The following is a 27,644-nucleotide window of genomic DNA, read 5'->3' on the forward strand; positions in this document are numbered from 1 at the left end:
CTCGATCTAATTATGTCTCTATCTACTCTATCTCTCTCCCTCTGCCTCCCTCCCTCTGTCTCTATCACTCCCTCCCCCTCTGTCTCTGTCTATCTCTATCTCACTCCCTCTGTCTCTCTCCCTCTGTCTCGATCTAATTCTGTCTCTGTCAATCCCTGTCTCCCACCCTCTGACTCTCACCCTCTGTCTCGATCTAATTCTGTCTCTCTCTATCTCTATCTCTCTCCCTCTCTCTCTCTACCCCTGTCTCGATCTAATTATGTCTCTATCTACTCTATCTCTCTCCCTCTGTCTCTCACCCTCTGTCTCGATCTAATTCTGTCTCTATCTACTCTATCTGTCTCCCTCTGTCTCTCTCCATCTGTCTCAATCTAATTCTGTCTCTATCTATCTCTGTCTCTCTCCCTCTGTCTCTCTCCCTCTGTCTCTCTCCCTCTGTCTCTCTCCCTCTGTCTCTCTCCCTCTGTCTCAATCACTCCCTCCCCCTCTGTCTCTGTCTATCTCTGTCTCCCTCCCTCCGTCTCTCTCCCTCTGTCTCTCTCCCTCTGCCTCAAGCTAAATCTGTCTCTCTCCCTCTGTCTCTCTCTCTCTGTCTCTCTCCCTCTGTCTCTGTCTATCTCTACCTCTCTCCCTCTGTCTCTCTCCCCCATTCTCGATCTAATTATGTCTCTATCTACTCTATCTCTCTCCCTCTGTCTCTCTCCCTCTGTCTCGATCCAATTCTGTCTCTATCTATCTCTGTCTCTCTCCCTCTGTCCCTCTCCCTCTGTCTCTATCACTCCCTCCCCCACTGTCTCTGTCTATCCCTGTCTCTCTCCCTCTGTCTCTGTCTATCTCTACCTCTCTCCCTCTGTCTCTCTCCCCCTGTCTCGATCTAATTATGTCTCTATCTACTCTATCTCTCTCCCTCTGCCTCTCTCCCTCTGTCTCTCTCCCTCTGTCTCTATCACTCCCTCCCCCTCTGTCTCAGTCTATCTCTGTCTCCCTCCCTCTGTCTCCCTCCCTCTGTCTCTCTCCCTCTGCCTCGATCTAATTCTGTCTCTCTCCCTCTGTCTCTCTCTCTCTGTATCTCTCCCTCTGTCTCTGTCTATCTCTACCTCTCTCCCTCTGTCTCTCTCCCCCTGTCTCGATCTAATTATGTCTCTATCTACTCTATCTGCCTCCCTCTGTCTCTCTCCCTCTGTCTCGATCCAATTCTGTCTCTATCTATCTCTATCTCTCTCCCTCTATCTCTCTCCCTCTATCTCTCTCCCTCTATCTCTCTCCCTCTGTCTCTATCACTCCCTCCCCCTCTGTCTCTGTCTATCTCTGTCACTCTCCCCTGTCTCTCTCCCTCTGTCTCTATCACTTCCTCCCCCTCTGTCTCTGTCTATCTCTGTCTCTCTCCCTCTGTCTCTCTCCCTCTGTCTCTAGCACTCCCTCCCCCTCTCCCTCTGTCTATCTCTGTTTCTCTCCCTCTGACTCTCTCCCTCTGTCTCGATCTAATTCTGTCTCCATCTATCTCTGTCTCGCTCCCTCTGTCTCTCTCCCTCTGTCTCTATCACTCCCTCCCCCTCTGTCTCTGTCTCCCTCCCTCTGTCTCTCTCCCTCTGCCTCTGTCTATCTCTCTCTCCCTCCCTCTGTCTCTCTCCCTCTGTCTCTCTCCCTCTGTTTCTATCACTCCCTCCCCCTCTGTCTCTGTCTATCTCTATATCTCTCCCTCTGTCTCTCTCACTCTGTCTCGATCTAATTCTGTCTCTATCTATCTCTGTCTCTCTCCCTCAGTCTCTCTCCCTCTGTCTCTATCACTCCCTCCCCCGCTTTCTCTGTCTATCTCTGTCTCCCTCCCTCTGTCTCTCTCCCACTGACTTGAGCTAATTCTGTCTCTTTCTATCTCTGTCTCTCTCCCTCTGACTCTGTCTATCTCTATCTCTCTCCCTCTGTCTCTCACCCTCTGTCTCGATTTAATTCTGTCTCTATCTATCTCTGTCTCTCTACCTCTGTCTCTCTCCCTCTGTCTCTATCACTCCCTCCCCCTCTGTCTCTGTCTATCTCTGTCTCTCTCCCTCTGTCTCTATCACTCCCTCCCCCTCTGTCTCTGTCTATCTCTGTCTCTCTCCCTCTGTCTCTCTCCCTCTGTCTCGATCTAATTCTGTCTCTCTCTATTTCTATCTCTCTCCCTCTGTCTCTCTCCCCCTGTCTCAATCTATTTATGTCTCTATCTACTCTATCTCTCTCCCTCTGCCTCCCTCCCTCTGTCTCTATCACTCCCTCCCCCTCTGTCTCTGTCTATCTCTATCTCTCTCCCTATGTCTCTCTCCCTCTGTCTCGATCTAATTATGTCTCTATCTACTCTATCTCTCTCCCTCTGTCTCTCTTCCTCTGTCTCGATCTAATTCTGTCTCTGTCTATCTCTGTCCCCCACCCTCTGTCACTCTCCCTCTGTCTCGATCTATTTCTCTCTCCCTCTATCTCTATCTCTCTCCCTCTGTCTCTCTCCCCCTGTCTCGATCTAATTATGTCTCAATCTACTCTATCTCTCTCCCTCTGTCTCTCTCCCTCTGTCTCGATCTAATTCTGTCTCTATCTATTCTATCTCTCTCCCTCTGTCTCTATCCCTCTGCCTCTATCTAATTCTGTCTCTCTCCCTCTGTCTCTGTCTATCTCTGTCTCCCTCCCTCTGCCTCTCTCCCTCTGTCTCGAACTAATTATGTCTCTCTCCCTCTGTCTCTCTCCCTCTGTCTCTATCTATCTCTATCTCTCTCCCTCTGTCTCTCTCCCTCTGTCTCGATCTGATTCTGTCTCTATCTACTCTATCTCTCTCCCTCTGTCTCTCTCCCCGTCTCGAACTATCTCTGTCTCTCTCCCTCTGTCTCTATCTATCTCTGTCTCTCTCCCTCTGTCTCTATCACTCCCTCCCCCTCTGTCTCTGTCTATCTCTGACTCTCTCCCTCTGTCTCTATCACTCCCTCCCCCTCTGTCTCTGTCTATCTCTGTCTCTCTCCCTCTGTCTCTCTCCCTCTGTCTCGATCTAATTCTGTCTCTCTCTATTTCTATCTCTCTCCCTCTGTCTCTCTCCCCCTGTCTGAATCTATTTATGTCTCTATCTACTCTATCTCTCTCCCTCTGCCTCCCTCCCTCTGTCTCTGTCTATCTCTGCCTCTCTCCCTCTGTCTCTGTCACTCCCTCCCCCTCTGTCTCTGTCTATCTCTGTCTCTCTCCCCTGGCTCTCACCCTCTGTCTCTATCACTCCCTCCCCCTCTGTCTCTGTCTCTCTCCCTCTGTCTCTATCAGTCCCTCCCCCTCTGTCTCTGTCTATCTCTGTCTCTCTCCCCTGGCTCTCACCCTCTGTAACTATCACTCCCTCCCCCTCTGTCTCTGTCTCTCTCCCTCTGTCTCTATCACTCCGTCCCCCTCTGTCTCTGTCTATCTCTGTCTCTCTCCCTCTGTCTCTATCACTCCCTTCCCCTCTGTCTCTGTCTATATCTGTCTCTCTCCCCTGTCTCTATCGCTCCCTCCCCCTCTGTCTCTGTCTATCTCTGTCTCTCTCCCTTGTCTCTCACCCTCTGTCTCTATCACTCCCTCCCCCTCTCCCTCTGTCTATCTCTATTTCTCTCCCTCTGTCTCTCTCCCTCTGTCTCGATCAAATTCTGTCTCTATCTATCTCTGCCTCTCTCCCTCTGTCTCTCTCCCTCTGTCTCTATCACTCCCTCCCCCTCTGTCTCTATCTATCTCTGTCTCACTCCCTCTGTCTCTCTCCCTCTGTCTCTATCTATCTCTGTCTATCTCCCTCTGTCTCTATCACTCCCTCCCCCTTTTTCTCTATCTATCTCTGTCTCTCTCCCTCTGTCTCTCTCCCTCTGTCTCGATCTAATTCTGTCTCTATCTATCTCTGTCGCTCTCACTCTGTCTCTCTCCCTCTGTCTCGATCTAATTCTGTCTCTATCTATCTCTGTCTCTCTCCCTCTGTCTCTCTGCCTCTGTCTCTATCTATCTCTGTCTCTCTCCCCGTGTCTCTCTCCCTCTGTCTCTATCACTCTCTCCCCCTAGGTCTCTGTCTATCTCTGTCTCCCTCCCTATGTCTCTCTCCCTCTGTCTCTCTCCCTCTGTCTCTCTCCCTCTGTCTCTGTCACTCCCTCTCCCTCTGTCTCTATCTATCTCTGTCTCTCTGACTCTCTCTCCCTCTGTCTCTCTCCCTCTGTCTCTATCACTCCCTCCCCCTCTGTCTCTGTCTCTCTCCCTCTGTCTCGATCTAATTCTGTCTCTATCTATCTCTGTCTCTCTCCCTCTGTCTCTCTCCCTCTGTCTCTAACACTCGCTCCCCCTCTGTCTCTGTCTATCTCTGTCTATCCCCCTCTGTCTCTGTCTACCTCTGTCTCTCTCCCCCTGTCTCGATCTAATTATGTTTCTATCTACTCTATCTCTCTCCCTCTGCCTCCCTCCCTCTGTCTCTATCACTCCCTCCCCCTCTGTCTCTGTCTATCTCTATCTCTCTCCCTCTGTCTCTCTCCCTCTGTCTCGATCTAATTCTGTCTCTATCTATCTCTGCCTCTCTCCCTCTGTCTCTCTCCCTCTGTCTCTATCACTCCCTCCCCCTCTGTCTCTATCTATCTCTGTCTCACTCCCTCTGTCTATCTCCCTCTGTCTCTCTCCCTCTGTCTCTATCACTCCCTCCCCCTTTTTCTCTATCTATCTCTGTCTCTCTCCCTCTGTCTCTCTCCCTCTGTCTCTATCAAATTCTGTCTCTAACTATCTCTGTCGCTCTCACTCTATCTCTCTCCCTCTGTCTCGATCTAATTCTGTCTCTATCTATCTCTGTCTCTCTCCCTCTGTCTCTCTCCCTCTGTCTCTATCTATCTCTGTCTCTCTCCCCGTGTCTCTCTCCCTCTGTCTCTATCACTCTCTCCCCCTAGGTCTCTGTCTATCTCTGTCTCCCTCCCTGTGTCTCTCTCCCTCTGTCTCTCTCCCTCTGTCTCTCTCCCTCTGTCTCTGTCACTCCCTCCCCCTCTGTCTCTATCTATCTCTGTCTCTCTCTCTCTGACTCTCTCTCCCTCTGTCTCTCTCCCTCTGTCTCTATCACTCCCTCCCCCTCTGTGTCTGTCTATCTCTGTCTCTCTCCCTTGTCTCTCTCCCTCTGTCTCTATCACTCCCTCCCCCTCTGTGTCTGTCTATCTCTGTCTCTCTCCCTTGTCTCTCTCCCTCTGTCTCTATCACTCCCTCCCACTCTCCCTCTGTCTATCTCTATCTCTCTCCCTCTGTCTCTCTCCCTCTGTCTCGATCTAATTCTGTCTCTATCTATCTCTGCCTCTCTCCCTCTGTCTCACTCCCTTTGTCTCTATCACTCCCTCCCCCTCTGTCTCTATCTATCTCTGTCTCACTCCCTCTGTCTCTCTCCCTCTGTCTCTATCTATCTCTGTCTATCTCCCTCTGTCTCTATCACTCCCTCCCCCTCTGTCTCTATCTATCTCTGTCTCACTCCCTCTGTCTCTCTCCCTCTGTCTCTATCTATCTCTGTCTATCTCCCTCTGTCTCTATCACTCCCTCCCCCTTTTTCTCTATCTATCTCTGTCTCTCTCCCTCTGTCTCTCTCCCTCTGTCTCGATCTAATTCTGTCTCTATCTATCTCTGTCGCTCTCACTCTGTCTCTCTCCCTCTGTCTCGATCTAATTCTGTCTCTATCTATCTCTGTCTCTCTCCCTCTGTCTCTCTGCCTCTGTCTCTATCTATCTCTGTCTCTCTCCCCGTGTCTCTCTCCCTCTGTCTCTATCACTCTCTCCCCCTAGGTCTCTGTCTATCTCTGTCTCCCTCCCTATGTCTCTCTCCCTCTGTCTCTCTCCCTCTGTCTCTCTCCCTCTGTCTCTGTCACTCCCTCCCCCTCTGTCTCTATCTATCTCTGTCTCTCTGACTCTCTCTCCCTCTGTCTCTCTCCCTCTGTCTCTATCACTCCCTCCCCCTCTGTCTCTGTCTCTCTCCCTCTGTCTCGATCTAACTCTGTCTCTATCTATCTCTGTCTCTCTCCCTCTGTCTCTCTCCCTCTGTCTCTAACACTCGCTCCCCCTCTGTCTCTGTCTATCTCTGTCTATCCCCCTCTGTCTCTGTCTACCTCTGTCTCTCTCCCCCTGTCTCCATCTAATTATGTTTCTATCTACTCTATCTCTCTCCCTCTGCCTCCCTCCCCCTGTCTCTATCACTCCCTCCCCCTCTGTCTCTGTCTATCTCTATCTCTCTCCCTCTGTCTCTCTCCCTCTGTCTCGATCTAATTCTGTCTCTATCTATCTCTGCCTCTCTCCCTCTGTCTCTCTCCCTCTGTCTCTATCACTCCCTCCCCCTCTGTCTCTATCTATCTCTGTCTCACTCCCTCTGTCTATCTCCCTCTGTCTCTCTCCCTCTGTCTCTATCACTCCCTCCCCCTTTTTCTTTATCTATCTCTGTCTCTCTCCCTCTGTCTCTATCAAATTCTGTCTCTAACTATCTCTGTCGCTCTCACTCTATCTCTCTCCCTCTGTCTCGATCTAATTCTGCCTCTATCTATCTCTGTCTCTCTCCCTCTGTCTCTCTCCCTCTGTCTCTATCTATCTCTGTCTCTCTCCCCGTGTCTCTCTCCCTCTGTCTCTATCACTCTCTCCCCCTAGGTCTCTGTCTATCTCTGTCTCCCTCCCTGTGTCTCTCTCCCTCTGTCTCTCTCCCTCTGTCTCTCTCCCTCTGTCTCTGTCACTCCCTCCCCCTCTGTCTCTATCTATCTCTGTCTCTCTCTCTCTGACTCTCTCTCCCTCTGTCTCTCTCCCTCTGTCTCTATCACTCCCTCCCCCTCTGTGTCTGTCTATCTCTGTCTCTCTCCCTTGTCTCTCTCCCTCTGTCTCTATCACTCCCTCCCACTCTCCCTCTGTCTATCTCTATCTCTCTCCCTCTGTCTCTCTCCCTCTGTCTCGATCTAATTCTGTCTCTATCTATCTCTGTCGTTCTCACTCTGTCTCTCTCCCTCTGTCTCTATCTACTCTATCTCTCTCCCTCTGTCTCTCTCCCTCTGTCTCGATCTAATTCTGTCTCTATCTATCTCTGTCTCTCTCCCGCTGTCTCTCTCCCTCTGTCTCTATCACTCCCTCCCCCTCTGTCTCTGTCTATCTCTGTCTCTCTCCCGCTGTCTTTCTCCCTCTGTCTCTATCTATCTCTGTCTCTCTCCCTGTGTCTCTCTCCCTCTGTCTCTATCACTCTCTCCCCCTAGGTCTCTGTCTATCTCTGTCTCCCTCCCTATGTCTCTCTCCCTCTGTCTCTCTCCCTCTGTCTCTGTCACTCCCTCCCCCTCTGTCTCTATCTATCTCTGTCTCTCTCTCACTGACTCTCTCTCCCTCTGTCTCTATCACTCCCTCCCCCTCTGTCTCTATCTATCTCTATCTCTCTCCCTCTGTCTCCCTCCCTCTGTCCCTCTCCCTCTGTCTCTATCACTCCCTACCCCTCTGTCTCTATCTATCTCTGTCTCACTCCCTCTGTCTCTCTCCCTCTGTCTCTATCACTCCCTCCCCCTCTGTCTCTGTCTATCACTATCTCTCTCCCACTGTCCCTCCCCCTCTGTCTCTATCTATCTCTGCCTCACTCCCTCTGTCTCTCTCCCTCTGTCTCTATCACTCCCTCCCCCTCTGTCTCTGTCTATCTCTATCTCTCTCCCTCTGTCTCTCTCCCTCTGTCTCGATCTAATTCTGTCTCTATCTATCTCTGTCTCTCTCCCTCTGTCTCTCTCCCTCTGTCTCTAACACTCGCTCCCCCTCTGTCTCTGTCTATCTCTGTCTCTCCCCCTCTGTCTCTGTCTACCTCTGTCTCTCTCCCTCTGTCTCTCTCCCCCTGTCTCGATCTAATTATGTCTCTATCTACTCTATCTCTCTCCCTCTGCCTCCCTCCCTCTGTCTCTATCACTCCCTCCCCCTCTGTCTCTGTCTATCTCTATCTCACTCCCTCTGTCTCTCTCCCTCTGTCTCGATCTAATTATGTCTCTATCTACTCTATCTCTCTCCCTCTGTCTCTCTTCCTCTGTCTCGATCTAATTCTGTCTCTGTCAATCCCTGTCACCCACCCTCTGACTCTCACCCTCTGTGTCGATCTAATTCTGTCTCTCTCTATCTCTTTCTCTCTTCCTCTCTCTCTCTACCCCTGTCTCGATCTAATTATGTCTCTGTCTACTCTATCTCTCTCCCTCTGTCTCTCACCCTCTGTCTCGATCTAATTCTGTCTCTATCTATCTCTGTCTCTCTCCCTCTGTCTCTCTCTCTCTGTCTCTCTCCCTCTGTCTCTCTCCCTCTGTCTCAATCACTCCCTCCCCCTCTGTCTCTGTCTATCTCTGTCTCCCTCCCTCTGTCTCTCTCCCTCTGTCTCAATCGCTCTGCCTCAAGCTAAATCTGTCTCTCTCCCTCTGTCTCTCTCTCTCTGTCTCTCTCCCTCTGTCTCTGTCTATCTCTACCTCTCTCCCTCTGTCTCTCTCCCCCAGTCTCGATCTAATTATGTCTCTATCTACTCTATCTCTCTCCCTCTGTCTCTCTCCCTCTGTCTCGATCCAATTCTGTCTCTCTCCCTCTGTCCCTCTCCCTCTGTCTCTATCACTCCCTCCCCCACTGTCTCTGTCTATCTCTGTCTCTCACCCTCTGTCTCTGTCTATCTCTACCTCTCTCCCTCTGTCTCTCTCCCCCTGTCTCGATCTAATTATGTCTCTATCTACTCTATCTCTCTCCCTCTGCCTCTCTCCCTCTGTCTCTCTCCCTCTGTCTCTATCACTCCCTCCCCCTCTGTCTCAGTCTATCTCTGTCTCCCTCCCTCTGTCTCCCTCCCTCTGTCTCTCTCCCTCTGCCTCGATCTTATTCTGTCTCTCTCCCTCTGTCTCTCTCTCTCTGTATCTCTCCCTCTGTCTCTGTCTATCTCTACCTCTCTCCCTCTGTCTCTCTCCCCCTGTCTCGATCTAATTATGTCTCTATCTACTCTATCTGCCTCCCTCTGTCTCTCTCCCTCTGTCTCGATCCAATTCTGTCTCTATCTATCTCTATCTCTCTCCCTCTATCTCTCTCCCTCTATCTCTCTCCCTCTATCTCTCTCCCTCTGTCTCTATCACTCCCTCCCCCTCTGTCTCTGTCTATCTCTGTCACTCTCCCCTGTCTCTCTCCCTCTGTCTCTATCACTTCCTCCCCCTCTGTCTCTGTCTATCTCTGTCTCTCTCCCTCTGTCTCTCTCCCTCTGTCTCTATCACTCCCTCCCCCTCTCCCTCTGTCTATCTCTGTTTCTCTCCCTCTGACTCTCTCCCTCTGTCTCGATCTAATTCTGTCTCCATCTATCTCTGTCTCGCTCCCTCTGTCTCTCTCCCTCTGTCTCTATCACTCCCTCCCCCTCTGTCTCTGTCTCCCTCCCTCTGTCTCTCTCCCTCTGCCTCTGTCTATCTCTCTCTCCCTCCCTCTGTCTCTCTCCCTCTGTCTCTCTCCCTCTGTTTCTATCACTCCCTCCCCCTCTGTCTCTGTCTATCTCTATATCTCTCCCTCTGTCTCTCTCACTCTGTCTCGATCTAATTCTGTCTCTATCTATCTCTGTCTCTCTCCCTCAGTCTCTCTCCCTCTGTCTCTATCACTCCCTCCCCCGCTTTCTCTGTCTATCTCTGTCTCCCTCCCTCTGTCTCTCTTCCACTGACTTGATCTAATTCTGTCTCTTTCTATCTCTGTCTCTCTCCCTCTGACTCTGTCTATCTCTATCTCTCTCCCTCTGTCTCTCACCCTCTGTCTCGATCTAATTCTGTCTCTATCTATCTCTGTCTCTCTACCTCTGTCTCTCTCCCTCTGTCTCTATCACTCCCTCCCCCTCTGTCTCTGTCTATCTCTGTCTCTCTCCCTCTGTCTCTATCACTCCCTCCCCCTCTGTCTCTGTCTATCTCTGTCTCTCTCCCTCTGTCTCTCTCCCTCTGTCTCGATCTAATTCTGTCTCTCTCTATTTCTATCTCTCTCCCTCTGTCTCTCTCCCCCTGTCTCAATCTATTTATGTCTCTATCTACTCTATCTCTCTCCCTCTGCCTCCCTCCCTCTGTCTCTATCACTCCCTCCCCCTCTGTCTCTGTCTATCTCTATCTCTCTCCCTATGTCTCTCTCCCTCTGTCTCGATCTAATTATGTCTCTATCTACTCTATCTCTCTCCCTCTGTCTCTCTTCCTCTGTCTCGATCTAATACTGTCTCTGTCTATCTCCGTCCCCCACCCTCTGTCACTCTCCCTCTGTCTCGATCTAATTCTGTCTCCCTCTATCTCTATCTCTCTCCCTCTGTCTCTCTCCCCCTGTCTCGATCTAATTATGTCTCTATCTACTCTATCTCTCTCCCTCTGTCTCTCTCCCTCTGTCTCGATCTAATTCTGTCTCTATCTATTCTATCTCTCTCCCTCTGTCTCTATCCCTCTGCCTATATCTAATTCTGTCTCTCTCCCTCTGTCTCTGTCTATCTCTGTCTCCCTCCCTCTGCCTCTCTCCCTCTGTCTCGAACTAATTATGTCTCTCTCCCTCTGTCTCTCTCCCTCTGTCTCTATCTATCTCTATCTCTCTCCCTCTGTCTCTCTCCCTCTGTCTCGATCTGATTCTGTCTCTATCTACTCTATCTCTCTCCCTCTGTCTCTCTCCCCGTCTCGAACTATCTCTGTCTCTCTCCCTCTGTCTCTATCTATCTCTGTCTCTCTCCCTCTGTCTCTATCACTCCCTCCCCCTCTGTCTCTGTCTATCTCTGACTCTCTCCCTCTGTCTCTATCACTCCCTCCCCTCTGTCTCTGTCTATCTCTGTCTCTCTCCCTCTGTCTCGATCTAATTCTGTCTCTCTCTATTTCTATCTCTCTCCCTCTGTCTCTCTCCCCCTGTCTCAATCTATTTATGTCTCTATCTACTCTATCTCTCTCCCTTTGCCTCCCTCCCTCTGTCTCTATCACTCCCTCCCCCTCTGTCTCTGTCTATCTCTGCCTCTCTCCCTCTGTCTCTGTCACTCCCTCCCCCTCTGTCTCTGTCTATCTCTGTCTCTCTCCCCTGGCTCTCACCCTCTGTCTCTATCACTCCATCCCCCTCTGTCTCTGTCTCTCTCCCTCTGTCTCTATCAATCCCTCCCCCTCTGTCTCTGTCTATCTCTGTCTCTCTCCCCTGGCTCTCACCCTCTGTAACTATCACTCCCTCCCCCTCTGTCTCTGTCTCTCTCCCTCTGTTTCTATCACTCCGTCCCCCTCTGTCTCTGTCTATCTCTGTCTCTCTCCCTCTGTCTCTCTCCCTCTGTCTCTATCACTCGCTCCCCCTCTGTCTCTGTCTATATCTGTCTCTCTCCCCTGTCTCTATCACTCCCTCCCCCTCTGTCTCTGTCTATCTCTGTCTCTCTCCCTCTGTCTCTATCACTCCCTCCCCCTCTCCCTCTGTCTATCTCTATTTCTCTCCCTCTGTCTCTCTCCCTCTGTCTCGATCGAATTCTGTCTCTATCTATCTCTGCCTCTCTCCCTCTGTCTCTCTCCCTCTGTCTCTATCACTCCCTCCCCCTCTGTCTCTATCTATCTCTGTCTCACTCCCTCTGTCTCTCTCCCTCTGTCTCTATCTATCTCTGTCTATCTCCCTCTGTCTCTATCACTCCCTCCCCCTTTTTCCCTATCTATCTCTGTCTCTCTCCCTCTGTCTCTCTCCCTCTGTCTCGATCTAATTCTGTCTCTATCTATCTCTGTCGCTCTCACTCTGTCTCTCTCCCTCTGTCTCGATCTAATTCGGTCTCTATCTATCTCTGTCTCTCTCCCTCAGTATCTCTGCCTCTGTCTCTATCTATCTCTGTCTCTCTCCCTGTTTCTCTCTCCCTCTGTCTCTATCACTCTCTCCGCCTAGGTCTCTGTCTATCTCTGTCTCCCTCCCTATGTCTCTCTCCCTCTGTCTCTCTCCCTTTGTCTCTCTCCCTCTGTCTCTGTCACTCCCTCCCCCTCTGTCTCTATCTATCTCTGTCTCTCTCTCTCTGACTCTCTCTCCCTCTGTCTCTCTCCCTCTGTCTCTATCACTCCCTCCCCCTCTGTCTCTGTCTCTCTCCCTCTGTCTCGATCTAATTCTGTCTCTATCTATCTCTGTCTCTCTCCCTCTGTCTCTCTCCCTCTGTCTCTAACACTCGCTCCCCCTCTGTCTCTGTCTATCTCTGTCTATCCCCCTCTGTCTCTGTCTACCTCTGTCTCTCTCCCCCTGTCTCGATCTAATTATGTCTCTATCTACTCTATCTCTCTCCCTCTGCCTCCCTCCCTCTGTCTCTATCACTCCCTCCCCCTCTGTCTCTGTCTATCTCTATCTCTCTCCCTCTGTCTCTCTCCCTCTGTCTCGATCTAATTCTGTCTCTATCTATCTCTGCCTCTCTCCCTCTGTCTCTCTCCCTCTGTCTCTATCACTCCCTCCCCCTCTGTCTCTATCTATCTCTGTCTCACTCCCTCTGTCTATCTCCCTCTGTCTCTCTCCCTCTGTCTCTATCACTCCCTCCCCCTTTTTCTCTATCTATCTCTGTCTCTCTCCCTCTGTCTCTATCAAATTCTGTCTCTATCTATCTCTGTCGCTCTCACTCTGTCTCTCTCCCTCTGTCTCGATCTAATTCTGTCTCTATCTATCTCTGTCTCTCTCCCTCTGTCTCTCTCCCTCTGTCTCTATCTATCTCTGTCTCCCTCCCTGTGTCTCTCTCCCTCTGTCTCTCTCCCTCTGTCTCTGTCACTCCCTCCCCCTCTGTCTCTATCTATCTCTGTCTCTCTCTCTCTGACTCTCTCTCCCTCTGTCTCTCTCCCTCTGTCTCTATCACTCCCTCCCCCTCTGTCTCTGTCTCTCTCCCCCTGTCTCGATCTAATTATGTCTCTATCTACTCTATCTCTCTCCCTCTGCCTCCCTCCCTCTGTCTCTATCACTCCCTCCCCCTCTTCTCTGTCTATCTCTATCTCTCTCACTCTGTCTCTCTCCCTCTGTCTCGATCTAATTATGTCTCTATCTACTCTATCTCTCACCCTCTGTCTCTCTTCCTCTGTCTCGATCTAATTCTGTCTCTGTCAATCTCTGTCTCCCACCCTCTGTCTCTCACCCTCTGTCTCGATCTAATTCTGTCTCTCTCTATCTCTATCTCTCTCCCTCTCTCTCTCTACCCCTGACTCGATCTAATTATGTCTCTATCTACTCTATCTCTCTCCCTCTGTCTCTCACCCTCTGTCTCGATCTAATTCTGTCTCTATCTACTCTATCTCTCTCCCTCTGTCTCTCTCCCTCTGCCTCGATCTAATTCTGTCTCTATCTATCTCTGTCTCTCTCCCTCTGTCTCTCTCCCTCTGTCTCTCTCCCTCTGTCTCTATCACTCCCTCCCCCTCTGTCTCTGTCTATCTCTGTCTCCCTCCCTCTGTCTCTCTCCCTCTGTCTCTATCCCTCTGCCTCGAGCTAAATCTGTCTCTCTCCCTCTGTCTCTCTCCCTCTGTCTCTGTCTATCTCTACCTCTCTCCCTCTGTCTCTCTCCCCCAGTCTCGATCTAATTATGTCTCTATCTACTCTATCTCTCTCCCTCTGTCTCTCTCCCTTTGTCACGATCCAATTCTGTCTCTATCTATCTCTGTCTCTCTCCCTCTGTCCCTCTCCCTCTGTCTCTATCACTCCCTCCCCCACTGTCTCTGTCTATCTCTGTCTCTCTCCCTCTGTCTCTGTCTATCTCTACCTCTCTCCCTCTGTCTCTCTCCCCCTGTCTCGATCTAATTATGTCTCTATCCACTCTATCTCTCTCCCTCTGTCTCTCTCCCTCTGTCTCGATCTAATTCTGTCTCTATCTATCTCTGTCTCTCTACCTCTGCCTCTCTCCCTCTGTCTCTCTCCCTCTGTCTCTATCACTCCCTCCCCCTCTGTCTCAGTCTATCTCTGTCTCCCTCCCTCTGTCTCCCTCCCTCTGTCTCTCTCCCTCGATCTAATTCTGTCTCTCTCCCTCTGTCTCTCTCTCTCTGTCTCTCTCCCTCTGTCTCTGTCTATCTCTACCTCTCTCCCTCTGTCTCTCTCCCCCTGTCCCGATCTAATTATGACTCTATCTACTCTATCTGTCTCCCTCTGTCTCTCTCCCTCTGTCTCAATCCAATTCTGTCTCTATCTATCTCTGTCTCTCTCCGTCTGTCCCTCTCCCTCTATCTCTATCACTCCCTCCGCCTCTGTCTCTCTCTCTCTGTCTCTCTCCCTCTGTCTCTGTCTATCTCTACCTCTCTCCCTCTGTCTGTCTCCCCCTGTCTCGATCTAATTATGTCTCTATCTACTCTATCTGCCTCCCTCTGTCTCTCTCCCTCTGTCTCTATCACTCCCTCCCCCTCTGTCTCTGTCTGTCACTATCTCTCTCCCTCTGTCTCTCCCCCTCTGTCTCTATCTATCTCTGTCTCTCTCTCTCTGACTCTCTCTCCCTCTGTCTCTATCACTCCCTCCCGCTCTGCCTCTGTCTATCTTTGTCTCTCTCCCTCTGTCTCTCTACCTCTGTCTCTATCACTCTCACCCCCTCTGTCTCTGTCTATCATAGTCTCTCTCCATCTGTCTCTCTCCCCCTGTCTCAATCTAATTCTGTCTCTATCTATCTCTGCCTCCCTGCCTCTGTCTCTCTCCCTCTGTCTCTATCACTCCCTCCCCCTCTGTCTCTGTCTATCACTATCTCTCTCCCTCTGTCTCTCTCCCTCTGTCTCGATCTAATTCTGTCTCTATCTATCTCTGTCTCTCTCCCTCTGTCTCTCTCCCTCTGTCTCTAACACTCGCTCCCCCTCTGTCTCTGTCTCTCCCGCTCTGTCTCTGTCTATCTCTGTCTCCCTCCCTCTGTCTCTCTCCCTCTGTCTGTCACTCCCTCCCCCTGTGTCTCTGTCTATCTCTATCTCCCTCCCTCTGTCTCTCTCCCTCTGTCTCTGTCTATCTCTGTCTCCCTCCCTCTATCTCTCTCCCTCTGTCTCTCTCCCCCTGTCTCGATCTATCTCTGTCTCTCTCCCTGTGTCTCTATCTCTCTCTGTCTCTCTCCCTCTGTCTCTCTCCCTCTGTCTCTATCACGCCCTCCCCCTCTGTCACTGTCGATCTCTGACTCCCTCCCTCTGTCTCTATCACTCCCTCCCCCTCTGTCTCTGTCTATCTCTGCCTCCCTCCCTCTGTCTCTATCACTCCCTCCCCCTCTGTCTCTGTGTTTCTCTGTCTCTCCCCCTCTGTCTCTCTCCCTCTGCCTCGATCTAATTCTGTCTCTCTCCCTCTGTCTCTCTCTCTCTGTCTCTCTCCCTCTGTCTCTGTCTATCTCTATCTCTCTCCCTCTGTCTCTTCCCCCCTGTCTCAGTCTAATTATGTCTCTATCTACTCTATCTCTCTCCCTCTGTCTCTCTCCCTCTGTCTCGATCCAATTCTGTCTCTATCTATCTCAGTCTCTCCCCCTCTGTCTCTCTCCCTCTGTCTCTATCACTCCCTCCCCCTCTGTCTCTGTCTATCTCTGTCTCCCTCCCTCTGTCTCTCTCCCTCTGTCTCTGTCACTCCCTCCCCCTGTGTTTCTGTCTATCTCTATCTCTCTCCCTCTGTCTCTCTCCCTCTGTCTCGATGTAATTCTGTCTCTATCTATCTCTGTCTCTCTCCCTCTGTCTCTGTCTATCTCTGTCTCCCTCCCTCTGTCACTCTCCCTCTGTCTCGTTCTAATTATGTCTCTCTCCCTCTGTCTCTCTCGTTCTGTCTCTATCTATCTCTGTCTCTCTCCATCTGTCTCTCTCCCTCTGTCTCGATCTAATTCTGTCTCTATCTACTCAATCTCTCTCCCTCTGTCTCTCGCCCCCTGTCCCGATCTATCTCTGTCTCTCTCCCTCTGTCTCCCTCCCTCTGTCTCTATCACTCCCCCCCCTCTGTCTCTGTCTATCTCCGTCTCTCTCTCTCTGTCTCTATCACTCCCTCCCCCTCTGTCTCTGTCTATCTCTGTCTCTCTCCCTCTGTCTCTCCCCCTCTGTCTCTGTCTATCTCTGTCTCTTTCCCTCTGTCTCTCTCCCTCTGTCTCTATCACTCTCACCCCCTCTGTCTCTGTCTATCCCTGTCTCTCTCCATCTGTCTCTCTCCCCCTGTCTCAATCTAATTCTGTCTCTATCTATCTCTGCCTCCCTCCCTCTGTCTCTCTCCCTCTGTCTCTATCACTCCCTCCCATTCTGTCTCTGTCTATCTCCGTCTCTGTCTATCTCTGTCTCCCTCCCTCTGTCTCTCTCCCTCTGTCTTGATCTAATTCTGTCTCTATATATCTCTGTCTCTCTCCCTCTGACTCTGTCTATCTCTATCTCTCTCCCTCTGTCTCTCTCCCTCTGTCTCAACCTAATTCTGTCTCTATCTATCTCTGTCTCTCTCCCTCTGTCTCCCTCCCTCTGTCTCTAACACTCGCTCCCCCTCTGTCTCTGTCTATCTCTGTCTTTCTCCCTCTGTCTCTATCACTCCCTCCCCCTCTGTCTCTGTCTATCTCTGTCTCTCTCCCTCTGTCTCTCTCCCTATGTCTCGATCTAATTCTGTCTCTATCTATCTCTGTCTCTCTCCCTCTGTCTCTATCACTCCCTCTCCCTCTGTCTCTGTCTATCTCTGTCTCCCTCCCTCTGTCTCTCTCCCTCTGTCTCTATCGCTCCCTCCCCCTCTGTCTCTATCTATCGCTGCCTCTCTGTCTCTCTCTCTCTGTCTCGATCTAATTCTGTCTCTATCTATCTCTGTCTCTCTCCCGCTCTCTCTCTGCCTCAGTCTCTATCACTCCCTCACCCTCTGCCTCTATCTATCTCTGTCTCACTCCCTCAGTCTCTCTCCCTCTGTCTCTATCTATCTCTGTCTCTCTCCCTCTGTCTCTCTCCCTCTGTCTCTATCACTCCCTCCCCCTCTGTCTCTGTCTACCTCTGTCTCTCTCCCCTGGCTCTCTCCCTCTGTCTCTATCACTCCCTCCCCCTCTGTCTCTGTCTCTCTCCCTCTGTCTCTATCACTCCCTCCCCCTCTGTCTCTGTCGATCTCTGTCTCTCTCCCCTGTCTCTCTCCCTCTGTCTCTATCACTCCCTCCCCCTCTCCCTCGATCTATCTCTATTTCTCTCCCTCTGTCTCTCTCCCTCTGTCTCGATCTAATTCTGTCTCTATCTATCTCTGCCTCTCTCCCTCTGTCTCTCTCCCTCTGTCTCTATCACTCCCTCCCCCTCTGTCTCTATCTATCTCTGTCTCACTCCCTCTGTCTCTCTCCCTCTGTCTGTATCTATCTCTGTCTATCTCCCTCTGTCTCTATCACTCCCTCCCCCTCTGTCTCTATCTATCTCTGTCTCTCTCACTCTGTCTCTCTCCCTCTGTCTCGATCTAATTCTGTCTCTATCTATCTCTGTCTCTCTCCCTCTGTCTCTCTCCCTCTGTCTCTATCTATCTCTGTCTCTCTCCCTGTGTCTCTCTCCCTCTGTCTCTATCACTCTCTCCCCCTAGGTCTCTGTCTATCTCTGTCTCCCTCCCTATGTCTCTCTCCCTCTGTCTCTCTCCCTCTGTCTCTCTCCCTCTGTCTCTGTCACTCCTTCCCCCTCTGGCTCTATCTATCTCTGTCTCTCTCTCTCTTACTCTCTCTCCCTCCGTCTCTATCACTCCCTCCCCGCTGTCTCTATCTATCTCTATCTCTCTCCCTCTGTCTCCCTCCCTCTGTCCCTCTCCCTCTGTCTCTATCACTCCCTCCCCCTCTGTCTCTGTCTATCTCTGCCTCCCTCCCTCTGTCTCTCTCCCTCTGTCTCTATCACTCTCACCCCCTCTGTCACTGTCTATCTCTGTCTCTCTCCATCTGTCTCTCTCCCCCTGTCGCAATCTAATTCTTCTCTATCTATCTCTGCCTCCCTCCCTCTGTCTCTCTCCCTCTGTCTCTATCACTCCCTCCCCATCGGTCTCTGTCTATCTCTGTCTCTCTCCCTCTGTCTCTCTCCCCCTGTCTCGATCTAATTATGTCTCTATCTACTCTATCTCTCTCCCTCTGCCTCCCTCCCTCTGTCTCTATCAGTCCCTCCCCCTCTGTCTCTGTCTATCGCTATCTCTGTCCCTCTGTCTCTCCCCCTTTGTCTCTATCTATCTCTGCCTGCCTCCCTCTGTCTCTCTCCCTCTGTCTCTATCACTCCCTCCCCCTCTGTCTCTGTCTATCTCTGTCTCTCTCCCTCTGTCCCTCTCCCTCTGTCTCTCTCCCTCTGTCTCTATCACTCCCTCCCCCTCTGTCTCTGTCTATCTCTGCCTCCCTCCCTCTGTCTCTCTCCCTCTGTCTCCATCACTCCCTCCCCCTCTGTCTCTGTCTATCTCTATCTCTCTCCCTCTGTCTCTATCACTCCCTCCCCCTCTGTCTCTGTCTATCTCTGTCTCCCTCCCTCTGTCTCTCTCTCTCTGTCTCTCCCCCTCTGTCTCTGTCTATCTCTGTCTCCCTCCCTCTGTCTCTCTCCCTCTGTCTCTATCACTCCCTCCCCCTCTGTCTCTGTCTTTCGCTATCTCTCTCCCCCTCTGTCTTTCTCCCTCTGTCTCGGTCTAATTCTGTCTCTATCTATCTCTGTTTCTCTCCCTCTGTCTCTCTCCCTCTGTCTCTATCTATCTCTGTCTCTCTCCCTCTGTCTCTCTCTCTCTGTCTCTCTCCGTCTGTCTCTGTCAATCTCTACCTCTCTCCGTCTGTCTCTCTCCCCCTGTCTCGATCTAATTATGACTCTATCTACTCTATCTGTCTCCCTCTGTCTCTCTCCCTCTGTCTCGATCCAATTCTGTCTCTATCTATCTCTGTCTCTCTCCCTCTGTCCCTCTCCCTCTATCTCTATCACTCCCTCCGCCTCTGTCTCTGTCTATCTCTGTCTCTCTCCCTCGGTCTCTGTCTATCTCTACCTCTCTCGCTCTGTCTGTCTCCCCCTGTCTCGATCTAATTATGTCTCTATCTACTCTATCTTTCTCCCTCTGTCTCTCTCCCTCTGTCTCGATCTAATTCTGTCTCTATCTATCTCTGTCTCTCTCCCTCTGTCTCTCTCCCTCTGTCTCGATCTAATTCTGTCTCTATCTATCTCTGTCTCTCTCCCTCTGTCTTTCTCCCTCTGTCTTTATCTATCTCTGTCTCTCTCCTTGTGTCTCTCTCCCTCTGTCTCTGTCACTCCCTCCCCCTCTGGCTCTATCTATCTCTGTCTCTCTCTCTCTTACTCTCTCTCCCTCTGTCTCTATCACTCCCTCCCCGCTGTCTCTATCTATCTCTATCTCTCTCCCTCTGTCTCCCTCCCTCTGTCCCTCTCCCTCTGTCTCTATCACTCCCTCCCCCTCTGTCTCTGTTTATCTCTGCCTCCCTCCCTCTGTTTCTCTCCCTCTGTCTCTATCACTCTCACCCCCTCTATCTCTGTCTATCTCTGTCTGTCTCTCTCCCACTGTCTCAATCTAATTTTTCTCTATCTATCTCTGCCTCATTCCCTCTGTCTCTCTCCCTCTGTCTCTATCACTCCCTACCCATCTGTCTCTGTCTATCTCTATCTCTCTCCCTCTGTCTCTCTCCCTCTGTCTCGATCTAATTCTGTCTCTATCTATCTCTGTCTCTCCCCCTCTGTCTCTGTCTATCTCTGTCTCTCTCCCTCTGTCTCTCTCCCCCTGTCTCGATCTAATTATGTCTCTATCTACTCTATCTCTCTCCCTCTGCCTCCCTCCCTCTGTCTCTATCACTCCCTCCCCCTCTGTCTCTGTCTATCTCTATCTCTCTCCCTCTGTCTCTCCCCCTTTGTCTCTATCTATCTCTGCCTGCCTCCCTCTGTCCCTCTCCCTCTGTCTCTCTCCCTCTGTCTCTATCACTCCCTCCCCCTCTGTCTCTGTCTATCGCTGCCTCCCTCCCTCTGTCTCTCTCCCTCTGTCTCCATCACTCCCTCCCCCTCTGTCTCTGTCTATCTCTATCTCTCTCCCTCTGTCTCTATCACTCCCTCCCCCTCTGTCTCTGTCTCCCTCCCTCTGTCTCTCTCCCTCTGTCTCTCCCCCTCTGTCTCTGTCTATCTCTGTCTCCCTCCCTCTGTCTCTCTCCCTCTGTCTCTATCACTCTCTCCCCCTCTGTCTCTGTCTATCTCTATCTCTCTCCCCCTCTGTCTTTCTCCCTCTGTCTCGGTCTAATTCTGTCTCTATCTATCTCTGTTTCTCTCCCTCTGTCTCTCTCCCTCTGTCTCTATCTATCTCTGTCTCTCTCCCTCTGTCTCTCTCTCTCTGTCTCTCTCCCTCTGTCTCTGTCTATCTCTACCTCTCTCCCTCTGTCTCTCTCCCCCTGTCTCGATCTAATTATGACTCTATCTACTCTATCTGTCTCCCTCTGTCTCTCTCCCTCTGTCTCGATCCAATTCTGTCTCTATCTATCTCTGTCTCTCTCCCTCTGTCCCTCTCCCTCTATCTCTATCACTCCCTCCGCCTCTGTCTCTGTCTATCTCTGTCTCTCTCCCTCGGTCTCTGTCTATCTCTACCTCTCTCGCTCTGTCTGTCTCCCCCGTCTCGATCTAATTATGCCTCTATCTACTCTATCTTTCTCCCTCTGTCTCGATCTAATTCTGTCTCTATCTATCTCTGTCTCTCTCCCTCTGTCTCTCTCCCTCTGTCTCGATCTAATTCTGTCTCTATCTATCTCTGTCTCTCTCCCTCTGTCTTTCTCCCTCTGTCTTTATCTATCTCTGTCTCTCTCCTTGTGTCTCTCTCCCTCTGTCTCTATCACTCTCTCCCCCTAGGTCTCTGTCTATCTCTGTCTCCCTCCCTCTGTCTCTCTCCCTCTGTCGCACTCCCTCTGTCTCTCTCCCTCTGTCTCTATCACTCCCTCCCCCACTGTCTCTGTCTGTCACCATCTCTCTCCCTCTGTCTCTCCCCCTCTGTCTGTATCTATCTCTGACTCCCTCCCTCTGTCTCTCTCCCTCTGTCCCACTCCCTCTGTCTCTCTCCCTCTGTCTCTGTCACTCCCTCCCCCTCTGTCTCTATCTATCTCTGTCTCTCTCTCTCTGACTCTCTCTCCCTCTGTCTCTATCACTCCCTCCCCCTCTGTCTCTATCTATCTCTATCTCTCTCCCTCTGTCTCCCTCCCTCTATCTCCCTCCCTCTGTCTCTATCACTCCCTCCCCCTCTGTCTCTGTCTGTCACTATCTCTCTCCCTCTGTCTCTCCCCCTCTGTCTCTATCTATCTCTGTCTCTCTCTCTCTGACTCTCTCTCCCTCTGTCTCTATCACTCCCTCCCGCTCTGCCTCTGTCTATCTCTGTCTCTCTCCCTCTGTCTCTCTCCCTCTGTCTCTATCACTCTCACCCCCTCTGTCTCTGTCTATCTCTGTCTCTCTCCCCCTGTCTCAATCTAATTCTGTCTCTATCTATATCTGCCTCCCTGCCTATGTCTCTCTCCCTCTGTCTCTATCACTCCCTCCCCCTCTGTCTCTGTCTATCTCTATCTCTCTCCCTCTGTCTCTCTCCCTCTGTCTCGATCTAATTCTGTCTCTATCTATCTCTGTCTCTCTCCCTCTGTCTCTCTGCCTCTGTCTCTAACACTCGCTCCCCCTCTGTCTCTGTCTATCTCTGTCTCTCCCCCTCTGTCTCTGTCTATCTCTGTCTCCCTCCCTCTGCCTCTCTCCCTCTGCCTCTGTCACTCCCTCCCCCTGTGTCTCTGTCTATCTCTATCTCTCTCCCTCTGACTCTCTCCCTCTGTCTCGATCTAATTCTGTCTCTATCTATCTCTGAAACTCTCCCTCTGTCTCTGTCTATCTCTGTCTCCCTCCCTCTGTCTCTCTCCCTCTGACTCGATCTAATTATGTCTCTCTCCCTCTGTCTCTCTCCTTCTGTCTCTATCTATCTCTATCTCTCTCCCTCTGTCTCGATCTAATTCTGTCTCTATCTAGTCTATCTCTCTCCCTCTGTCTCTCTCCCCCTGTCCCGATCTATCTCTGTCTCTTTCCCTCTGTCTCTCTCCCTCTGTCTCTATCACTCCCTCCCCCTCTGTCTCTATCTATCTCTGTCTCTCTCCCTCTGTCTCTCTCCCTCTGTCTCTATCTATCTCTGTCTCTCTCCCTGTGTCTCTCTCCCTCTGTCTCTATCACTCTCTCCCCCTAGGTCTCTGTCTATCTCTGTCTCCCTCCCTATGTCTCTCTCCCTCTGTCTCTCTCCCTCTGTCTCTGTCACTCCCTCCCCCTCTGGCTCTATCTATCTCTGTCTCTCTCTCTCTTACTCTCTCTCCCTCTGTCTCTATCACTCCCTCCCCGCTGTCTCTATCTATCTCTATCTCTCTCCCTCTGTCTCCCTCCCTCTGTCCCTCTCCCTCTGTCTCTATCACTCCCTCCCCCTCTGTCTCTGTCTATCTCTGCCTCCCTCCCTCTGTCTCTCTCCCTCTGTCTCTATCACTCTCATCCCCTCTGTCTCTGTCTATCTCTGTCTCTCTCCATCTGTCTCTCTCCCCCTGTCTCAATCTAATTCTTCTCTAGCTATCTCTGCCTCCCTCCCTCTGTCTCTCTCCCTCTGTCTCTATCACTCCCTCCCCCTCTGTCTCTGCCTATCTCTATCTCTCTCCCTCTGTCTCTCTCCCTCTGTCTCGATCTAATTCTGTCTCTATCTATCTCTGTCTCTCTCCCTCTGTCTCTCTCCCTCTGTCTCTAACACTCGCTCCCCCTCTGTCTCTGTCTTTCTCTGTCTCTCCCCCTCTGTCTCTGTCTATCTCTGCCTCCCTCCCTCTGTCTCTCTCCCTCTGTCTCTATCACTCCCTCTCCCTCTGTCTCTGTCTATCTCTATCTCTCTCCCTCTGTCTCTCCCCCTTTGTCTCTATCTATCTCTGCCTGCCTCCCTGTGTCTCTCTCCCTCTGTCTCTATCACTCCCTCCCCCTCTGTCTCTGTCTATCTCTGTCTCTCTCCCTCTGTCCCTCTCCCTCTGTCTCTCTCCCTCTGTCTCTATCACTCCCTCCCCCTCTGTCTCTGTCTATCTCTGCCTCCTCCCTCTGTCTCTCTCCCTCTGTCTCCATCACTCCCTCCCCCTCTGTCTCTGTCTATCTCTATCTCTCTCCCTCTGTCTCTATCACTCCCTCCCCCTCTGTCTCTGTCTATCTCTGTCTCCCTCCCTCTGTCTCTCTCCCTCTGTCTCTCCCCCTCTGTCTCTGTCTATCTCTGTCTCCCTCCCTCTGTCTCTCTCCCTCTGTCTCTTTCACTCCCTCCCCCTCTGTCTCTGTCTATCTCTATCTCTCTCCCCCTCTCTCTTTCTCCCTCTGTCTCGGTCTATTTCTGTCTCTATCTATCTCTGTTTCTCTCCCTCTGTCTCTCTCCCTCTGTCTCTATCTATCTCTGTCTCTCTCTCTCTGTCTCTCTCCCTCTGTCTCTATCACTCTCTCCCCCTCTGTCTCTATCTGTCTCTGTCTCTCTCCCTCTGTCTCTCTCCCTCTGTCTCTATCACTCCCTCCCACTCTGTCTCTGTCTATCTCTGTCTCTCTCCCTCTGTCTCATCTAATTCTGTCTCTAACTATCTCTGTCTCTCTCCCTCTGTCTCTCTCCCACTGTCTCTATCATTCCCTCCCCCTCTGTCTCTATCTATCTCTGTCTCTCTGCCTCTGTCTCTCTCCCTCTGTCTCTGTCACTCCCTCCCCCTCTGTCTCTCTCCCTCTGTCTCCCTCCCTCTGTCTCTCTCCCTCTGTCTCTATCATTCCCTCCCCCTCTGTCTCTGTCTATCTCTATCTCTCTCCCTCTGTCTCTCTCCCTCTGTCTCTATCATTCCCTTCCCCTCTGTCTATCTCTGTCTCTCTCCCTCCGTCTCGATCTAATTCTGTCTCTGTCTATCTCTATCTCTCTCCCTCTGTCTCTCTCCCACTGCCTTTCTCTATCTGCATCGTTTTATCTGTCTCTTCCTATCACTGTCTCTCGCTATCTCCACGTCTTTCTATCTCTATCTCTCTGAGTGTCTCTCTGTCCCTGTTTCTATCTTCCTCCGTCCCGCTCTCTGCTTCTTCCCCTCTCTCTATTTATCTCTGTTCCTCGCTCTCTCTTTCTCCATATCTGTCTCTTTCTTACTCTCTCTGTCTTTCTCTCTCTCCCTATTTCTCTCTCTCCCTATTTCTCTCTCGTTCGCTCTCGTTCGCTCCCACTCCCCTGCCCTCCTCAAAGCCCGCCTCATTGACAGATCCTTCAAGCGCCAGCTCTAGAAACCCTGACGTTTACAATGAGGTGAGGAGAGAGCAGGAGGGAGGAGTTCAGGACTGGAGACAAGGGCTACCCACCTGCCCTGCAGCCGGGGAAAGGCAGGAAAGAGATCGGGAAATCGGGAATGTTGCGGAGGAGGATGGAAGGATGGAGATTGGGGGCAGCTGCCAGTTGCGGGTGGAGGCGAGTGCAGGAAGCTCTCCTACTCCCCTTAGCCCACAAGAAGTACCATAAACTTTACCTCATAGTTCCAGGCCACCTGACCTCCCTCGACCTGCCGGGTTTCCCCCTGACTCTGCGAATTCGATCTGAAATGGATTTTTGGGCAGCACGGTCGCGTAGCGGTGAGCACAATTGCTTCACAGCTCCAGAGTCCCAGGTTCGATTCCCCGCTGGGTCACTGTCTGTGCGGAGTCTGCACATCCTCCCCGTGTGTGCGTGGGTTTCCTCCGGGTGCTCCGGTTTCCTCCCACAGTCCAAAGATGTGCAGGTTAGGTGGATTGGCCGTGATAAATTGCCCCTTAGTGTACAAAATTGCCCTTAGTGCCGGGTGGGATTACTGGGTCATGGGGATAGGGTGGAGGTGTTGACCTTGGGTAGGGTGCTCTTTCCAAGAGCCGGTGCAGACTCGATGGGCCGAATGGCCTCCTTCTGCACTCTAAATTCGATGATAAAATGAAGACGGCGACATACAACGTCCGTAAACAATTTTATTTTATACATTTAGTGTACCCAGTTCTTTTCTTTTTCCAATTTAGCGCGGCCAATCCACCTACCCCTGCACATCTTTGGGTTGTGGGGGCGAGACCCACGCAGACACGGGGAGAATGTGCAAACTCCACACGAAGTGTGACCCAGAGCCGGGATCGAACCTGGGACCTCGGCGCCGTGAGGCAGCCGTGCTAACCACTGTGCCACCGAGCCGCCCTCTTGTTATCGATTTCAATGTCGCGAGAGATTGGTCCATTCAGGAGCGGGGAGGTTCAAGGCAGGGTTGAGATTTATCAAAGCTTCTACTCGCATTTCTTATCCATCTTGAATGTCGCCATATTCGGTGCGGCGCCCGATTTCCTGTCTGTCACCTGCCATGTGAGCGTACCTTTAAGAAATGGGTGTCTATCAGTGATGTCAGAGTGTGGGCGGAGCTGGGCTGTCTGTCAGCTTTTTTACTTTCGTTTTAGGCTGTTTGCTGCAGGGTGTGTTTCAGTTTTGTTTCCAGTGTTGGAGCTGAAGCCAGACAGAGCAGGTGTACTGTTGAACTCTCTGCCATGAAAAGACTATCTCTTGATCATTTGGTGAATTCAGAATTATAAATGTTCTCAGTAGTGAATGTAAACCTGATGTGCTTCTGTTAAAAGGTTTTCTTTTGTCTTCTGGATGTTGCTTGGGAAGTTATTAAGGATTACTTAGTGTTGTATTCTTTGGGGGTTGTATTTGAATTGATGGTTGCTAAGATGTTCACTGTATGTTTTAAAAAGGTTAACTTGAGTTCATGGAATAAACATTGTTTTGCTTTAAAAAATACTTTTCCATTTCTGCTGTCCCACACCTGTAGAGTGGGCCGTGCACTCCCCACACCACAATCTTTAAAAGTTGTGGGTCAGGTGAACTCTATGATACACTTTGGGGTTCCCTAAACCCTGGCCCATAACACACCTCTGCGGTGAGGCATCATGGGGGAATGGGCTCTGCCCATGCCGCCGCGCTGTAGAGTTACGGCTTGCTGCCGCTGCCGCTGTTGTTGTTGGAATGGGCGGTGACCGCGATTCTTTCTCCCTTCCGCAGGGGTCGTCCTGCAAAGCCTGCTGGGCGTTCGCCGTGGTCGCCAACGTGGAATCGCAATGGGCCATCAAGACCAAGGTGTTAGCGTCGCTCTCCACGCAGGGTAGGTTCCGCGGTCGCGTCGGATCCTGCGCCGCCCCATCCACCCGACTCACCACAGCTGTATCTGGTCAAGTTCGTCAGAGTAGCACCCGACCCAGGGGGGGGATAAGGGTTCATTTATTCCTGTTTATGGGGTGTGGGCATCGCTGGCTAGAGGTCTGGCACGGGTGGTACGGTGGTCAGCGCCGCTGCTTCACAGCGCCAGGGACCCGAGTTCGATTCCCCGCTGGGTCACTGTCTGTGCGGAGTCTGCGCGTTCTCCCCGTGTGTGCGTGGGTTTCCTCCGGGTGCTCCGGTTTCCTCCCACAGTCCAAAGATGTGCAGGTTAGGTGGATTGGCCATGAGAAATTGCCCAAAAGATTAGGTGAGGTTTTGGGGCGAGGAGCGGGGGATTGGGCCTGCGGAGGGCAGTCTATTGGAGCAAGGGCTGGTGCAGACTCGATGGGCCAAATGTCCTCCTTCTGCACTGTAGGGGTTCTATGATCCGTAAATTCAGGCTTTCGTTTTGGTACATATCCTTTGTAGACAAAGGCATAGAGAGAGAGAGAGATGAAGAGTGGGAGAGACGGAGAGACAGAGAGAATGACAGAAAGAGAGAGAGAGAGAGAGAGTGACAGAAAGAGAGAGGGAGATCCTTTCACTTCCGAGGCCCAAACACTTCTGCCCAGTTCCCTCTGAAAGAATCACACAGGAACCAATCACTGACCGTCATCAGGCAGAACACTATCCCCATGCCAGCGCACCAGCTTTCAAAACATCTAAAGTTGACCACGGTTTAATTTGAGAAGGTGGTGGTGGGTGAGCCGCCACCTTGAACTCGCTGCAGTCCCGTGTGGTGTAGGTGTGCCCACAGTGCTGTTAGGGAGGGAGTTCCAAGGATTTTGACGCAGTGTAAAAGTCCTTCCTGTTTACTCACTTTTTTCCTATTTCTTTCATTTCATGTTATTATTTTAGTCCCATAATCGGGATGCTCCTTTAAGCAGAAAACTGAAGCTGAAACAGCTTGTTTGCCAGGACAGTGCGTTCCCAGGTTTTGTATTTCGGGGAGGAGGCACCAGACTCCTCGGCACTGAGTGGATATTAGGAACCGACTTTGGAGGGACTCATTTTGATTGATTAATTGGCAACCGGTTAGTTGGCAGTGTTCTGCCTGACAGCGGTCGGTGATTGCTTCCTGCCTGATATCTTCTGAGAGAACTGGACAGAAGTGTTTAGACAATGGAAGGGAAAGGAACTCGCTCTCTCTCTCTGTCTCCGTCCCTCCCTCTGAATGCAGTAAGTTCCGGGCACACCCTTTGCCGTGAACCTGAAAGAGGGCTGAGTCCGCAGAGAAAGTCGACGACCTTTCCAGAGAAAGCCATCTCAAATGCGGAAGGAGAAAGTATCAAAACGAAAACCTGAACTCCTGAAAGACTTTAACTGGAAGTCATCCCAGTCCATCAAAGATCCTAATTTTTCATTTTTAGTCATATTTTATTTCCCTTTCCACCACCCTTTCCCCTTTGTGTTGTCTGTGTGTGTGTGTGTGTGTGGGGCGGGTTCGAAAGGGAGCATTGGGAAAGATGTAGTAGGTAGTCAGTTACATTTTCTCTCCGTTTAATTATAATACTGGCATAATATTTGTGTTAACGTATTAAACCTGGTGATTGTACTTTATTGGCTCAACCAAGGACCGTG

At 51.2% G+C, this 27,644-nt stretch overlaps 1 protein-coding gene across 1 annotated transcript in view; it reads left to right on the forward strand.

Annotated features, from left to right (window-relative positions):
* Nucleotides 1-27,644, forward strand: part of LOC140399954 (cathepsin F-like) — a 120,713-nt gene that overhangs the window by 21,429 nt on the left and 71,640 nt on the right. The window contains exon 5 of the mRNA XM_072489448.1: nucleotides 25,869-25,968. Within this exon, the coding sequence (XP_072345549.1) occupies nucleotides 25,869-25,968 (100 nt within the window). The remainder of the gene's footprint in view (nucleotides 1-25,868; nucleotides 25,969-27,644) is intronic.

Source organism: Scyliorhinus torazame, chromosome 24 (genome assembly GCF_047496885.1).
Source record: "Scyliorhinus torazame isolate Kashiwa2021f chromosome 24, sScyTor2.1, whole genome shotgun sequence".
Taxonomy (NCBI): Eukaryota; Metazoa; Chordata; class Chondrichthyes; order Carcharhiniformes; family Scyliorhinidae; genus Scyliorhinus; species Scyliorhinus torazame.